The 16645-nt window shown below is 37.7% G+C and overlaps 1 protein-coding gene and 1 long non-coding RNA gene across 5 annotated transcripts in view; one reads left to right on the forward strand and one right to left on the reverse strand.

Moving 5' to 3' along the window:
- Positions 1 to 16645, reverse strand: part of gpc3 (glypican 3) — a 146060-nt gene that overhangs the window by 70794 nt on the left and 58621 nt on the right. For all 3 annotated transcript variants that reach the window (XM_079631692.1, XM_079631694.1, XM_079631693.1), the window contains exon 3: positions 5789 to 6477. In XM_079631692.1, the coding sequence (XP_079487818.1) occupies positions 5789 to 6477 (689 nt within the window). The remainder of the gene's footprint in view (positions 1 to 5788; positions 6478 to 16645) is intronic.
- LOC307008694 lies at positions 10713 to 13983 on the forward strand. 2 transcript variants are annotated; one of them, XR_013799875.1, is made up of 8 exons: positions 10713 to 10804; positions 10921 to 11015; positions 11106 to 11244; positions 11622 to 11662; positions 12101 to 12219; positions 13206 to 13307; positions 13392 to 13487; positions 13626 to 13983. It is a non-coding gene; the product is annotated as an uncharacterized lncRNA (long non-coding RNA). The 2 variants fall into 2 exon arrangements; XR_013799876.1 differs by having other exon boundaries at positions 13209 to 13307.

The raw sequence follows: 16645 nt of genomic DNA on the forward strand, positions 1-16645 counted from the left end.
GAAGAAAAGTCTCTCCTTGTGAGTTATGGTGAAGGAAATATGTTTCCAAATAAAAAAGATCCTTTCCCAGAGGTTCACATTATTCCTGATCTGAAAGGAGCTAACGGGGAGATGTTGGAGAATGTAGATTATTTAAGCATCAATGAGGCTGACCGGAAAAAATTGTATAGAGTTTGTGTTAAAGTTTTAAATAAGAAAACCTTAAATGGAAGAGTAGACACTGTTTGGAGAGACAAGTTTGGTTTGGATCAGAATGTAAAACCGGTGTGGAGAATTTTGTATAAACCTCCTTTAGAAAAAAGAGTGGGGGATCTCCAATGGAGAATTTTGCACGGCGCAGTTGCTGTTAATTCTTTTGTGAGTGTTATTAATCCAAATGTGAGTAATGCGTGTCCTTTCTGTGAAAAAAGGGAGACAATTTTTCATTGTTTTATGGAGTGTACAAGATTGTGTTATTTATTTGACTTTCTCAAATTGTTGTTTAGTAAGTTAAATGAAGTTTTTACTGTTCAGAGTTTTATTCTTGGCTATCGATATGCTGCAAAAAATAGAATAAAATGTCAATTATTAAATTTTATTATAGGTGAAGCGAAAATGGCAGTATATTTAAGCAGGAGGAACAAAATGGAAGGGTCAGAAGGATGTGAAGTTGTGTCTATTTTTAAAAACAGGATAAAATCAAGAGTGTGGATTGACTTTAAATTTTATAAAATGATGAAGGACTTGATGTTTTTTTCAAACCAGTGGTGTTATAATGATGCAGTGTGCTTTGTTGTAGACGAACTTTTATTTTTTTCTTGTGTGTTACAATGATTATCACTAATGTAATGTGTTTTATTGTGGTTATATTTATTGGAATTGTTGCATAGTGTATAAGAATTGTAAAATAAATGTTTTGTTAAAATTCAAATTCTCTCTCTCTCTCTCTCTCTCTCTCTCTCTCTCTCTCTATTTCTCTCTCTCTCTCTCTCTCTCTCTCTCTCTCTCTCTCTCTCTCTCTCTCTCTCTCTCTCTCTCTCTCTCTCTCTCTCTCTCTCTCTCTCTCTCTCTCGTCACCATTGCTCCCTCACTTCTGCTCAGTAACTGGTAAAAATAGTGCTTCATAAATCATGCATTCTTTTTCAGAGCAAAGAGAGAGGGGGCACACTTTAAAAGGAGAAATGAGAGATAGAAAGATCACATTCAATGAGAGGTTTGATGAGTGAGATGTCACACTGCCGCTTGATAGAACATGGCCATGGGGCTCTTCAGACTGAGATGTAATATCATTGTTTTACAGCAGAATTAGATTCAGGTAGGAACAAGAATCATTCTGGAAACTTCTGAAGGTGCTGAAGCCAACAGGATGAAACATGGTTATCATCCACCAGGACAGACACTGTTGCAAGGATCGATTGTAGCTTTTGGTTTGACACTGGATGGTTTAAAGTCAATCATACAGATGTAACATATTTTATCCTATACTGTGAAATGTTAATTTTACGAATAAAAACGTGTCAAAAACATACAATTTTATATCAATTTGAATATTCTCTATTGGGGGAAAAAATGTGAATGTTTATAATGTGTATTCAAAAAAGACATGAACTTTTATCATTAGTTATGTGATATTTGTATAGACAGACCCTGTTTGTTTGTTTATTATTTAGTTACTTAGTTTAAGGTCAGATCAAATTTGATCACCAATTTATGCAAATATCCATGGTAAATAATAAACGTATCTGAAGGTTTCACATACATTTTTCTTCAACTGTACATTCTGTCAGCTGTGATTGCTAGAAATATTGCTGGGGAATATTCAATAGTTTTTTTTTAACGTTGGTAGAGAAATGTCCCTGTCATCCATACTCAAATCTACACCCATGTACCTTTGGCTTAGCAGTGTCATATTGACACATTTAAAATGTCAGTCTTCCTTGAATTCATTCCTCAATGGACAATCCTAGAACTCAGGTTACATCAAGGGAGGAAAAACCATCACAGAGATTTTGGCAAGCAAGACGTGTCCCTGGTTCAACATATTTTGTTGATCGTGGAACAACATTCCTGTCTGAAAATGTAGTCCTAACTCTGTCCCTACCCCTAAACCTAACCCGTACACTAAAATCAGAAGGAAATGATAAGTGAATAACACTGATGAAGAAGCACATAACCCTGGTTAGTAAACTTGACAAACTGGAAATGTATCCCTCAAGTCTGATTGGTTGATTGGAATGTTGTTCCAGGATTAATAAAAAAGTTGATCCAGGAACATGTTATACTTGGTGAAATCACGTTCAGCAAAATCACAGTAAGTCTGTTTCCGAAATGACGGCACTTTTACAGCCAACTGACAGACAAACATGCTCAAACACCATCTTTCCTCCTTTTATCTGGGTCAACAGCTGTTGATCATAGAGAAGGGATGAAAAAGAGGATGAGTGAAAGAAAGAGCACCCTTTTCTTCAGCACTGTTCCCATGAAAAGAAAAATGCACACAAAAAGAGCTTAAACTCACAGATAATCACACACCAGAGTGAAGACTGCCATGAATGTCATGAAGTTTCTGATCGATCCTCAACAAAAGCTGAGCTCTATAGTCGTTGAACTAAACCAAAGGCTTCGCTGTTTGTGAAGCTTTAGCTTTTAAAATTCAGAAACTGTGTGTGGAAAGGTCACACACCTACACATGTGCTCTAACCATCAGTGTTGGAGAGTAGATAAAAGCATCAATGCCACAAACGTAACTACACTTTCAGTAGTGTGATGGTAGTTCAGCTGTTTTCAAAGTACTGTAGTATTGTAGTAAGCAGAAATTTAACATTACAATTTCTACAATGATGTTTTCTGTTACGTAGAATTTTCTACAATAGTCAACATGCTCTCTGTCCTGTTACAAACTCATTAAAGAAAATAATTTACCAATGTAGTGCAGGGAAGATTGCTTTATTTGGGTAGTTCAAATCTGTTCGAATTTATTTGGTAAATGTATGATAGTTTATGTGTACGGAGATCCACATATGACATGGAGGAAAAAATATATATGAATTAAGAATTCATTCCTACGATTTAAAACGGGCCATGTTTTATTAATTTACTTCCTTGTTTTAGTTAAATCGTGATAATTTTTTTTATTTTTTGGACACGTTGTAGGCTACTAATTTGTTCCCTCTTTTTAATTTAGTTAAATCATTGCCACAAATCGATCGTTTTTATTTCCCTGAATTTCATGTGTGTGACTGTATTTGGGCATGCCTTCTTAATAAATAACAAATCTAACCAGCTCAAGTGAGTCAAGTGATTTTTCTAGGTAAATTGTATTTCTTTATTTCTATTTTATTTCTGTTGAAACCCAGCTAGTGCCAACCTCAAACTTGAGACACACTCAAGACACACTCTCTCTCCGTCACACGCACTGTCCTGTTATTAAGCAATAAAGAACAGAACCAGCTTCACGAGCGTCAGTGTCAATGGCACTTTACGCTGAAGGACGCATTACCATATATATGGAGGTCTGGGTGAACATACAACCACCTGTACTGAGTAAACACAGACTTTAATATTGCATCTGTCAGATATCCAGAAAATGGATTGACTGAACGTTTCTAGAGCACATATATTTAGCAACAGAGACATATGCAAGAGAGATTTGGACATTAGATATGGAAATATTATCATTCAGTGTGATGGCATATATTAACAGCCTTTGGCAATGTGTAGTGAGGTTATTTTTATGTGTGCATCACACTGTAGAGCTTTAATGTGAGGTTGGCCAAAAAGTATAAGATGTAATGGTTCCTCTAGGACCCCGCTGTTAAAACTTCACAGGAGCCCCATCAAGCAGCCCGATTACCCCTTCAGGAATAAATAACATGTTCATATTCCTCTTATCAAAGGCCTCTCTGATCTCCACAAATACTGCGTGAACCAAACACAACCATAGTCATAAACACACTTACACACACCCACACTGTACCGGCGAACCGAAGGTGGAGTATTTTACACATCGCGGAGGAGGGGATAAGTGGAGATGGAGCTTTGATGAATAATGTGAGTGCATTTCGCTGCAGCAAGCGAGTGTGTGAGAGTCTTACGCCAACGGGAAGCTAGGTGTTAAAGTGGAAAGTTTAGTACGTCGTCCCCATCATGCAAAAGCAGAACAAGCTCCACCATTGCTCACATTCAATATTTCATGAGCACTTGCCCTCCTGATCTCGCTAACATACGCTAGCAGTTGGAGTGTGTTATTGCTGTTTAAACTCCTCCTGCCCCCGTGAAAGGGCCATCAGCGAGAAAGGTTTGTCGGTTCCTGGAGAGCGAGGGAATACTGTAAGTGTTTGGGTAAAAATGTTTTAGAGTGTTCTTATGCAAGCGGCAGCCAGATGAACACATCTGAAATGGTTAACGAAGGGAAACGAGAGGGAGAATTGGACACTCTTTCAGAAATAAACATCTATCCTGTGACGAACTTACTCTGATTCATTTGTAATACTGCAACTTTTTTGGTTACTGAAATGTTTCTACGGAGCCCCCAAGGTATGTAGTGATGAAAAAAAAATTGAGATTGGAGGGGAAATTATATCTCAATACTTTGGCATTTCCTCTCAAAGCTTTTGTGTTCTGTCACAAAAGTATTGTTTTCCCCAAGAAACTGCATTATCTCGCATAGTTTTTCTATCCACCTCATATGATTCCCATCACCAGTTTTACACTCACCTGCAAAGTTTTGCAAGAGTACAAAAAAGCATTGAAATATAATAATTTTCCCTCCCATTCCATTTTTTTTTCCATCACCATGTCCCTTTTAGGGCAGTGGTATTCAAATGGCGGACCACAGTCTGGTTCCAGACCAGGGCTTGGTTCCATCCGGACCACGGGACATAATTGCGTCATTTTACCATTTCTACAGTTTAAAGTGAGCAGCGTGGCAAAATAACATAGGGGGACACACCACAAGGGTTTTTGGTAATGGTCTTTTGACGCTACATCATAAAAAAATGTTTTTATCTAGAGAGCCTCTCTCTCCCGCTAAAGACTAAAGTGCCACATTCAGAGCTGCAGGTGACATGATTATTTTAACAACAGTAGCAGAAACATTGTGAACAGAGAAATCTATACTTTTTCTAAAACACTGCAGAAAACGAGAATGCACCAATTACAATTATTTTATTCTGTCATACGGATGACTCCAACCAGGTTTGTGACAAGTTCACGTGAGCCACATTTAGATGTTTTGTTTTCTTCATAAATTTAGCATTATTAATCAGCGTATTAAGAGCATTTCATAATAAACAATGTTATGATTTGGAAAATGATTTAGAGATGGCAAGGGAAGACTAAAAACTTTAAAAATCAAGTTAACATTGTTTTGTGCTCATGATGAGAGTTTTGATTATTAGATTATGTTGTTTGTTTTTACCAGTTTATTCAATATAAAAATGGTCCATACTTTTCTTAAGAGGTATACCCTGCACCCCCACTGTTTTCACAGTCCCAATGTCTTCTATATGCCATACACGTAAGTGTCTAAATGTAAAAAATGTACTTACTAATATAAATGTCCTGAGAAATCTTGATAGATATAAAAAAAAATATTTGATAGCCCTAGGCTCTGTTAACAACCAATCAGAAAACTAACCAATCCAAAATCCCTGTGAGTCATTTCACTCATTCAGGTTTGCTGACATGTCTTTGTAGGTTGAGGTTTAGGAGACAGAGTGTTATCAAAATGGCTTAAGTTAGCAAAATGGCTGAAATCGCCTACAGCGCTCATATTCGCACCCTCTTACTGAGACCATGTGTCACTCACCTGTGCGCTGACTTTGCTTTTGGCCACCACAGCTTGTTTGAGAGCCTGTCTGATAATGACGTGCAGTCTGAGCACAACAGACTCGATGTCCTGCTCCCCTTTCATGGCAGTGGCGAGTGATCCCAGTTCGTCCACGTATGCCCTCCAGTGAGGCTGCACCTCCGCCGCCCCCCCTAGACACGCTCCCATGGTGCTGACGCACAGCGGGCGGCACGGCCGGGCCTCCAGCAGGCCTTGACAGTGAGGGCAGTACCAGAGCTTCAGCAGCGAGCGCCCGCAGTCCCTGCCAGCCCGCAAGTGCTGGGTGGTGTTGACAACTTCGATGCCCAGGTTCAGCGCTTGCAGGAAGACACGAGTGGCCAGGAGCGAGCGAGACAGCCGGGTCATCATCATCTTTGGGAACGACCCGAATGCAGAGGATCCCCGCCAGGCCCCACGGAGGCATTCTTCCGAGATGCCCGTCACTGCCCCGTTGCCAAGAAGACGCCTGTATGTGAGAGGAAAAAGGCGGGAAAAGAAGGTGGAGACCATGTCGTTTACATTAGCGTCCGAGCCCAGGATGTAGAGAGACATGTCCATGAATAACTGTGTTACGGCTCCACTGGATCCGGTGCCCAAACCGGGAAACTCCTCCCGTATCAGCGTCAGAGTGGAATTACGACCTAGACGGAGCACCATGTCAAAAGCCTCTGGAAAAAAAAGAGAAAGAAAGAGATGAATGGAAGGGTTATGACAGAGTACACAAAAACTCTCAGAAAAAATGGTGCAAAAGCTGTCACTGGGGCAGTACCCTTTCAAAAGGTACTAACTGCACACTTTAGGAGTAAAAAGTACACTTTGAAGGGGTAACACTACTGTGACAGTTTCTGTAATTTTTTTAGAGTATCCTACACTATTTGAGCATTGTACCATTCAATTTAGTTGAAATATAATTCTTCGTATACATTTCACAGAAGCCACAGACCAGGAATAAGGCTAGGGCCAAAATGGCAGACAATTGGATTACATCAATGAGCTTGTGTTCTGGGTGATAGACTTCAGCCCTTTAGATATATACAATGATTTTGATTATTTTGACTTCTTATGGCTTTTTCACACCTGACTCATTTGGAGTGTTTGTTTTGGAACCTGATGCATTTTCTCCCTTAGTTGGGTTCGTTTAGGCATTAATAAAAACGGCAATCATGCTTGGATCTGCACCAAAGCAATCGCTTTGAGTTCACCTGAACAAGGAGGTCTCGGGCCGATTGAATAGGAATTAGGGGCGGTTCTCTTGAGGTGAGAAAGCAATCCAACCAAACGGACCAACGAACCAAGCGGTATCAAAATTCATAACGGGAAATGTTATATAAAATGCAGTAGTGTCTGATTCTGAGAGTGAGCACATTAGTTATCGCAGTTGAAAACCAAAGAGTGCCTCTTCATCTTAAAATGTTGTATAATTGCTCTTCTCCATGCATTGCAAGAATGCTGTCTCAACAAAGCCTTGGTTCCTGCTCTAACTGCATTTTAAATTACATATACTGTGTATATTCGGAACAAAGCAAATGGGTCTGAAAATGCCCTTAGTGGCTCTCAGACATGAATATACACTTTCCAAAATATATCAATTAAATAATTATATTAATATTAAATGTATAATGTTCCAATTTGATATTAGTAAATATGTATTGCCTCTGACTAATCTTAAATACTTTTTTAAATATTAAACATAAACAAATATTAAACTTTTTTAAACATATTAATTACATATTTTAGACTATATAATTTATTTGAGTCAAAAGTACTTAGACATTCTATAAGTAACTATACTATATAAGTAACTGTGCAACTACATGTCAACTAGCAGTCATTAGATTATTAGTAGACTGTCTTCTTAACATCTTATTTTGATGGTTCCCCAACAGACATTCTACTGACTAAATGTAACTCAACTTATTCTACTAAACTAAACCCCAACACCTAACTAACAGTCCACTAACAATCTAGTAATTCTGTAATGGAGTTAGACATGTAATTGCAAAGTTACTTATAGAATGTCTTAAGTGGACCATCGGAATAAAGTGTAAATTCTGCCACAAGAACTAGGTGCAACTGAATTAAGTACTAAGTTAGACTAAGTTAGTTACTAAGCCCTTAGTGTGGACTTTACAAATAGCTAGTCCAACTCTAACCATGAACCAGCTAACCAAGGTCTTCAGGATTACTAGAAATTTCCAAACAGGTGTGCTGGAGAAGGCGGGAGCTGAACAGAAAGGTGGTTCTCCAGGAGCAGGTTTAGACACCCCTGATCTAAGGCATCAAATCTATTCATTGACTCTCTTAAAATTTTACTGATGCAGAGAGGTCAATGAAACTGAAATGAAAAGCCCTTGGATACGCAATAATCCACAGAATCTCTTCCTCACAGAGACACGCACAATCCTAATCCCTGAAAGACGATAAAAAGTGAGAAAAAAGGAAAATAGAATTAAAGCTTCCTCTCTAGATGAAAACCACAATGTCCTTTTAAAACAACAAGGGTGCTTTTCAAGAGCCTTATAGCTTTAAAAAGCGTTCATTCATCCGTGCAGGATGCTGTGAGAGAGATTCTGAGATTCTCAGAAAACAGAGCACAAAGAGACGAGACATAATCAGTAGCATCTGAAAGCTCTCTGTGAAGCCTTATCAGCAAGCAGGCAAAGAGGGATTGCTACCGAACCCACCCAGGCAACCGGGGAGACCAGAGACGAGAGGCTGAGCGGATTTAGGAGCATGTGGAGAGGAAAAATAAAGGCTAGAGGGAGGGAGAAAGACATATGAGTGAAAGAGAGGAAAAAGTGCCTTGAGTTCTTCTTCCAGAGAGGGTGAAGGTGATTGAGAAGCGGGGAGTCTGTAATTAGACCTTTAGTCTGCAGAGCTGTGATATAAGCATGCTGCCGAGCAGACTGTTCACAGCCACATACGTGAAGAGCACCATCCATCTCTCCTAGGGAGTCCGGCTCTCAGGGGCACGGGATATTACATCAGCACAACGTGCTGGAGGAGTTTATGGATTGCACTGATTGAGATGAGATAGAAATCACTTAGCACTATATCACAGAGCAGTTAAAAGTCTCAAGGTGCTTTTAGACAACCGGACATTCACTCTGCTCGGAATTACATGCTACCGTAATACTCATACTATATCTGTAGTATACAGTACGCATAGTGTACACAGCATGAAAATGTTTTGTTTGCATGGGATATAACCAGATGACCAACTACATTCTAAAAAAAAAAAAAGTATACACGGCAACAGAGCATAGTTTGCAGATACTGTTTGCGACAATGCAATGTGCTCCACTTTTCATTTACTGGGTGATGAACCGGACGTAATATCAACTACAACTTTTAGCAACTTTTGAGCAAATTACTAACTTTTAGTCATTTTAGACGTACATTTTTCATAAAATGCACATAAAACGCAAAATGATCATATTTACTTTTGAGATGACAACTGACTACATTTGACTTGATAACCTAATTACGTTGCGTTTGTGGAACATTTGTACAAAATGTAGAACTGTTTGTCCAATTTGAAATGTTTATTGTTGCATTATTAATTTAATTAAACCTATATTCATTACACTACCACTCAAAAGTTTGGGGTCAATAAGATTTTTTTATATATATATTTTTTTTTATATCTTAAGCTCAGCAAGGCTGCATTTATTTGATCAAAAATACAGCAAAAACAGTAATATTGTGAATTATACTATTTTCTAATTAAATATTTGATGCTCAAGAAAAACTTCTTATTATTGTCAATGTTGAAAACAGTTGTGCTGCTTTTGATAACTTCGATTTTGTTTCAGGATTCTCCGATGAATAAAAAGTTATTTTGTAAAAAGAATAAATCTGTAAAGATCTTTTGTAACCTTATAAATATTTTTACTGGAACTTTTAATCAATTTAATGCATCCTTGCTGGATAAAAAAATATTAATTTCTTTTAAAGTAAAAATCTTACTGACCCCAAATTTTTTAACAGCCGCAGTGCATATACAATATATTTAAGAAATAGTAGTATACCGTATGTAGTGTGCAGTAAGCATCACAGTCATAAACTAACAAAAACTGAACAGAAATTATCGTGCATCATTTTTTTAAATCTGCATTGTAAAAGTAGTGTCAAGAGCTATTGTATGTTCACTGGAATAGAGTACTGCATATTATGCACAATATACTCTCTCTTTATAAATATACTTCTTACCAATATAGTGTTTTTTTAAGTAAGTGAAACAGTATAGAGTATCTAACCATAAACATAAACAAGAGTATGCTACATAGTTGTCATTTGACCTCATTAGAGAGTAGAATCCAGTTATATTCATCTCAGTAATATAAACATTTATTTTGCATGTTTAATCCCATTTTGCGTAAAGAATGTAACCTTTAGGCAGTCTGATCCAATGATGAGTCAAGACGGAGGTTAAATATCTCAGTTAATATTGCCTCAGGTTCATTTGTCTCACTAAAAATGGAAGGTCAAGTGGAGCGCATTGCATTGTGGGATACAGCATCTCACGCTGTGTGCTCTGCTTGCACGCAGCACATTTTGGCAAAATGCAGCAAGTCACCCGAGTATTTAATAGCCCACAGACACACATTTACATACTGTGCACAGCATACATACTGCAACACCAGGAGTAGTATGGCATTTTGAACATTCCCATTGAGGCTTACAATAACACAGTCTCACCCCAAAACGTCACATACTGACGCGTCTTGACCATTCGGCAACATACGACGAAAAAGGTACACAGTAAAATCGGCAGTGTAAAAATTGCAGTGTTAAAAGTTATTAATTCCCAAAGAGTTAAATTAACAATCAACAATGTTAAAAAACACTCCTCTTCAGTGTAGTTACAAGTGTAATTTTATTTTTACACTGAAAGTGCAAAAAAAAAAAGCGCCGAATTGTATTGACTCCGCCCCTCGATGACTGCTGTCTCGAAAGACGACGACGCCATTTTATCTTCATGCGAGCGAGACGGTAGGTTGAATTGCTTTTTTCTTTCTAAAATAAAAAAGTAAATACACTTGTTAACATTTTTGGTAAAATATGGTGGTGAACACATTTAGAAATGATAAACTGCGCGTTTTTGTCAGGATTAAGGAAGCTCGTCAAGTTCATGAGATGCAGAGATGTAACGTTACAGAATGATGTGAAGGTTTCTCATGACGATTTGATTTCCTGGATGAAGGTGATTTAACGTTTAAAATACGTTTGTATTATAAATTATATTTGTATTACAAATATATTTTTAGCTCATTTCATTTTGGTTTGTTGACAGAAAGCCTTCCCGCCCTCAGTCGCGCCGAGGCCTCAACCGGTCTTACGACAAGCCTGGCAGTAAAGTTGATGAGGAGGTCTGAAACAGCAGCAGCATTTGGGCCTCTTTTTTCTGCGCAGATGAGAGAATTCTTCAAATGGTAAGTTTATATTCGTTTTGTGTGTATAAAAGTGGCTGTGTTATACATGAACGCGTTAACGGTTCCGTTTTTGTGACGCATGCGCATTATTAACAGCTCGTTTAAGTATCTTGTAAATTAGCGCGCAGTGCAAACAACAAATGCACTTTTTGTAGACTGAGGTGAGGGAGCGTTTAAAAACGTTTTATTCGCCCTATGTTTAAGTGAGAATTACATATCTGTATGTTTGTTCTTATCACTGAATATCATGTCGTCATATCTGCGCCGTCAAGACACAAACATACGAACTTCCCATCAAGTTTTTTTTTTTTTTTTTTTTCAAACATTGTGAAAGTGCATTAAAGCTAATCTGTAAATCCATCTGTCTTTCAATTCAGTTTACAGGTAACATTTGCGTATGCACTGGCAGAGCATACAGGTACTTTAGCTTGAAATCAGTCTTTATCAATTCATACTGCATGTTATTTTGGGATAAATTATGTCCTAACTATTTATCTGTCTGCATTTTATTATTATGAATCTGTATGTTCTGTTCACATTATAAATACCATTAATAAATTATGGGTAAAATAAATTCTAAATGCGTATTAAAATCAAGTTAAATTTAAGATGCCTTATTACTCATTTAACTTATATAAATGTATTCAATAATCAGATTAAATGCACATTTTGAATATAAATAATTTTACACCCATGCTTTATAGACATCTCTCAGCATAATCGAAATTAAGGGTAATCACAATAATCACAATTATTTTTACCTTATTTACAGCCCCAATTTAAATTGTATTGCATTACTGAATTTTGGAAATATTAGCATCAACTGACATATTTTTTTCAAATCCTTTTTCAATAGATTTGGCCCAGAACCCTCCAGTGTCAAATGAAGGAAGCTCCTCTCATGAGATTGCTACAGAAACCAAGCAACAGAAATGAAGACGAAAGCAACAGAATGCTGAAGATGAATCCAGAATCGTGAGTGTCATTATATTTTATTCTATGTGCAGTACAAATTTTAATACATGACGAATTAACATGAAACATTTAAACCTAACTGGGCAACCACACAATGCCTTTGTTCAGACCTGAAATGTACATGTGTCTTGGGTGATTGATGTATCTTGATTGTCATAATTCATGATGACACATCAATCACTATGTCATTGTGTTAATTCAAGATATTAAACTGCAAAAAGTTAAAGGGTTAGTTGACACACAAGTGTAAAATTGTTGTAATTTCTCACCCTCATGTCATTCCAAACCCGAAAAGACTTTTGTTCATCTTCGAAACTCAAATAAATATATCAAGAATACTGCACGCAACTACCACTTTGACACTTCAAAAAGTTCATAAAGAGATCATAAAACGAACCCATATGAATTGAGCCATTTAGTCCAAATTTTCTGAAGAGACTTGATCGCTTTGTGATGAATAGATTGAATTTAGACTTTTATTCACATATAAACATGAATCAACCAACATAAACAGAAGAAAAAGAAAATTTGGACTAAACTGCTTGGTTCATGGATTAGTTTTAAGATCTCTTTGTTAACTTTTTGAACCGTCAAAGTGGTAGTTGTGTAGCTGTCAATGGAGGGAAAGAAAGCTGTCAGATTTCATAAAAATATCTTCATTTGTTTTTCAAAGACTAAAGAAAGTCTTGCGGGTTTGGTACGACATGAGGGTCAGTAAATTACTGAATTAAAATTTTTGGGTGAACTATCCCTTTAATAAAAAAATGTGTCCTAGACCTCATCAGAACAATCGAATCTCAATGCGTCTTGGGTGCGTTTACACCTGTACTTCGAGTTGTTCGCTTGTGCAAGATGAATGTTAATGCCAGGTGTGAACGGTAATACTCTGTGACTACACAATCATCTGAACAGAATTGTTCCTGAGAGAGATGGTTGTCATTATGCTATGTAACTGTTTGATTGTTTTTGTTTTGATTTTTGGTTAGAAGACCTCCGCTAAGTTCCTGGAAAGGCTTCTCCCAAGACCTTCAAGGACCTGATTGACTCTGCAGAATCTGCTGTGCAAGATGATGAAAATGATGATTCAGGTTAGACTATATAGTTCAGAATAAGATTATCTATACACGTTCATGCATGAATGCATTTTGCTGAAGTTGTCACGTGTTATTTAGAATGGGTCAGCGATCTTGCATCAATTCGTCTCCTGCAAGAGACCTGGAAAGATGTCCTCATATCAAGCTGAACAACACCTTGTCGTCTCCAAAAAGGTACATTTGGACATTTCTGTCACACTGCCTATTGTCTGCCTCAAAATATTGCCATTTGTGTTGATTGTATTGTGGAAAACGAATATAAAGACGGCCAATTGGAGAGCTGACTTTGAGTGTTATTTTTGTCTTTGGCAGGGACCAGCATACAAGACCACCTTGACTGCATTGAAGAGACCACACAGCATACCTGCTCGCGGCCGGTGATGCTGATATGGCAATAAACTCAAATACTACTTCCTGTTCGCTGAATGGGACAAAGAGGAACTGCATACATGGATGCTACACAACTGTTGACAAGTAGTTTTCTGCAATCTTGTTCAAGTCTACCTGTCATATTTCTTCATGTCTAGGCAAATTAACATGATTTTATGTTTTTTCTTGACTTTTTTTTTCTTGCAACTCCTCATGAATGTGATAATTTGACCTTTACACATCTGGCATATGTTATAAAGGAGCCACTTTGCCTATTTGTTAAATAAACTTTGGATTTATACATCTGTCTGAAGACTCTTGATTTTATCTTGTACATTAACACTATATAATAGTGTAAATAGTTTTTGCACTGAACAGAATACTTATAAATAACACTTATAGTGTAATCCAATAGTGTAAATCCAATGGAATTAAATCAACACCAGGGGTGTTAAAAACCCCAAGTGTAAAACTTAAACAACAATTTAAGTGTAACACTTTACACTCGAAGTGTAATTTTTCTACACTGTAAGGTGCTATATTAACACTGTAAATTCAACACTACAAACGGTGTACTTTTTACTCTAGATAGATTGGGACCATATATGATCCGGAGTAGTGTTAAAATTAACACTTTAAGTGTTAATTTGACACTGCGTTTTTTACTGTGTACCCTTTAACGTCCATATGTGACGATTCGGGAATGGTTGGGTTTAGGTATGCGGTAGGGTACCGCTAGAAGGCGCTGCTGGTGCGCTTATGTCTGCGTCTCATATGGACGTTAAAGGGTACCTTTTTCGTCGTATGTTGCCGAATGGTCAAGACGCGTCAGTATGTGACGTTTTGGGGTGAGACCGCAAAGCGGCTTAGAGATCAGCCGGCATACACATACACAGTCAATGAATGATGCCGGGGTGTGTTTGGCTGAGATTTATCATACCAGGGTGAGTAATGTGGTGTTTAGGGAGACAGTGTCTAGTGCTCAATGCTGATGTTAGCAGTAATGCAGCGTCGCGGGGACAGAAGCGAGCGTTTCTGTGGCCCACTGTAAGTTTGTGCTGTGAGTTTACCCGCCTAGCAGGCACCACACAACACACACATACACACTTCTCTCTGTGATCAACGAGCTCTCAGATGCACTGAATGCCAAACAGGACGCTCAGGGAGACACTCTCGCATGTTAAAGAGTAACAACAGACACACATACAGAATGTCACACGCACGTCAATTCATATGCAAACACATTCATCACAGCACACCAACTCATGCTGTTTGCAAAAGCACCAGCATAAGTATCACACTCATGTCAGACAACAGTATTTATATTTATGAACAAACAGTGACACACACACAAGATGAAATGTAAATGACAATGACATTCGTGATTAAACCAGGTTATATATATATAACAGAGTTGGAGTTAAGATAGAGATCCAGACCCAATGAGAAACTAGAGCCTTTTGAAGGTCAGATCCAGACCAAAACCTTGTTTTTTCAAGAACCAGGAGGTTTATTTGACTTAATAGTGTTCATTTTAAACACCAAGACAAGGGCTGCATGACCTTGGCCAAAATTGGGTAGTTTCCTGTAATTATTCGTTTATGTTTAATAATATAATTTACATTAAAATAACTTATTTGTGTAGCGTGCCATATTCTTTATGTAGGCTAAAACTAACTTAATTGCTGTTTATACATCAGTAAATCAAGAAAGTGGAAAAATAGTCAATTTTATATTTCCCCTCTTAGGAGCATGAAAACAAAATCAATTGTTGTTCAAATCTTGAATAATTATACACAGAAAGCAAGCATCGTGACAATATTAGAACACCCCATTATTACTGAATCTGTCACTCAATGCAACTTCCACTTGACTGTTTGAGCGTGTGTGTGCCACCGCTGACAACAATTCAGAAGTGTGTATTCCCTTTTTATTCACTGTTATAAAATATGCATTTGTGGATGAAACCACTTACTCATTAGGATTGGTTGTTGTAACTAAATTGCATTACAATGAAATGAAAAGGAAATGCTGTCATTATTAGCTTTAGTGTGATGTTATGGACTGTTTTCTTGTCTGTGACCACAAGTTAAGACCCAAATCCAGATCAGATTAGAGAGTCAGACTAAGACCAAAGCCACATTTAGTGTTCTTAAAAAACATACAAAACGAAGATCACAAGACTAACTCCATCTCTAACTGGTCTATATAACTGCCGCACTAAAACACCATAACCCATCAAATCACACAAGTTCACTTTTAATCATGCATACACAAAGGCTATATCCTGCAGCTTTGTGTTACTAATGTCTTGAGGTGTCTGCTCCCAAGCCACCAAGAACAAAAGATGGAGAACGAGAGAGAGCTCTGCTTCTTTCCTCTCTACTTCATCAATCTCTCTGAAAGCCTCGTGTAAGGCAGACAAAAGCCGCTGTATCACTTACAAAGCCATAGTGAGCTTAAACAGTGGGAGAGAGCGTCTCGCTCTCTTAATGCAATGCTGTATTTGAGCAGAGGGGTCATACAGATCACTGTTGAATTCAGTCTGCTCTTGTTTCCTGCGTCTGATCTGGGCTATGGGTCCATGGGCAGGTCTAGTATCAGGTGTCCTCTAATGGGTGAGCACAAATGTCTTACGAAATACAGAGCACTGGTGAATATGGTGGTTGCGTTTGCTAGATCGGTCTAGTAGAAGCCTGACAGCAAATCACCACTGGATGAGGATGCCGTTTGACCAGGAGTTTCTTATCAAAGTTATAAGCTCAAGGAGATGTTCACTGCTGAGTAAATATGGTGGACTCATTTCTAAATCCAACTTCAAGTGGTTCCATCATTTGATCTGATGCTTGAATCTGCTCGAACTAATAAAATATGCGTTGTATCTTAAAATATAACCACCATAATAATACACATGCACTGAAATTTGTTTTCGTAGAAACAATTTTCTCTCCGAAATTGCTAGC

The sequence above is a fragment of the Phoxinus phoxinus genome (assembly GCF_949152265.1).
Source record: "Phoxinus phoxinus genome assembly, chromosome: 12".
NCBI classification, from domain to species: domain Eukaryota; kingdom Metazoa; phylum Chordata; class Actinopteri; order Cypriniformes; family Leuciscidae; genus Phoxinus; species Phoxinus phoxinus.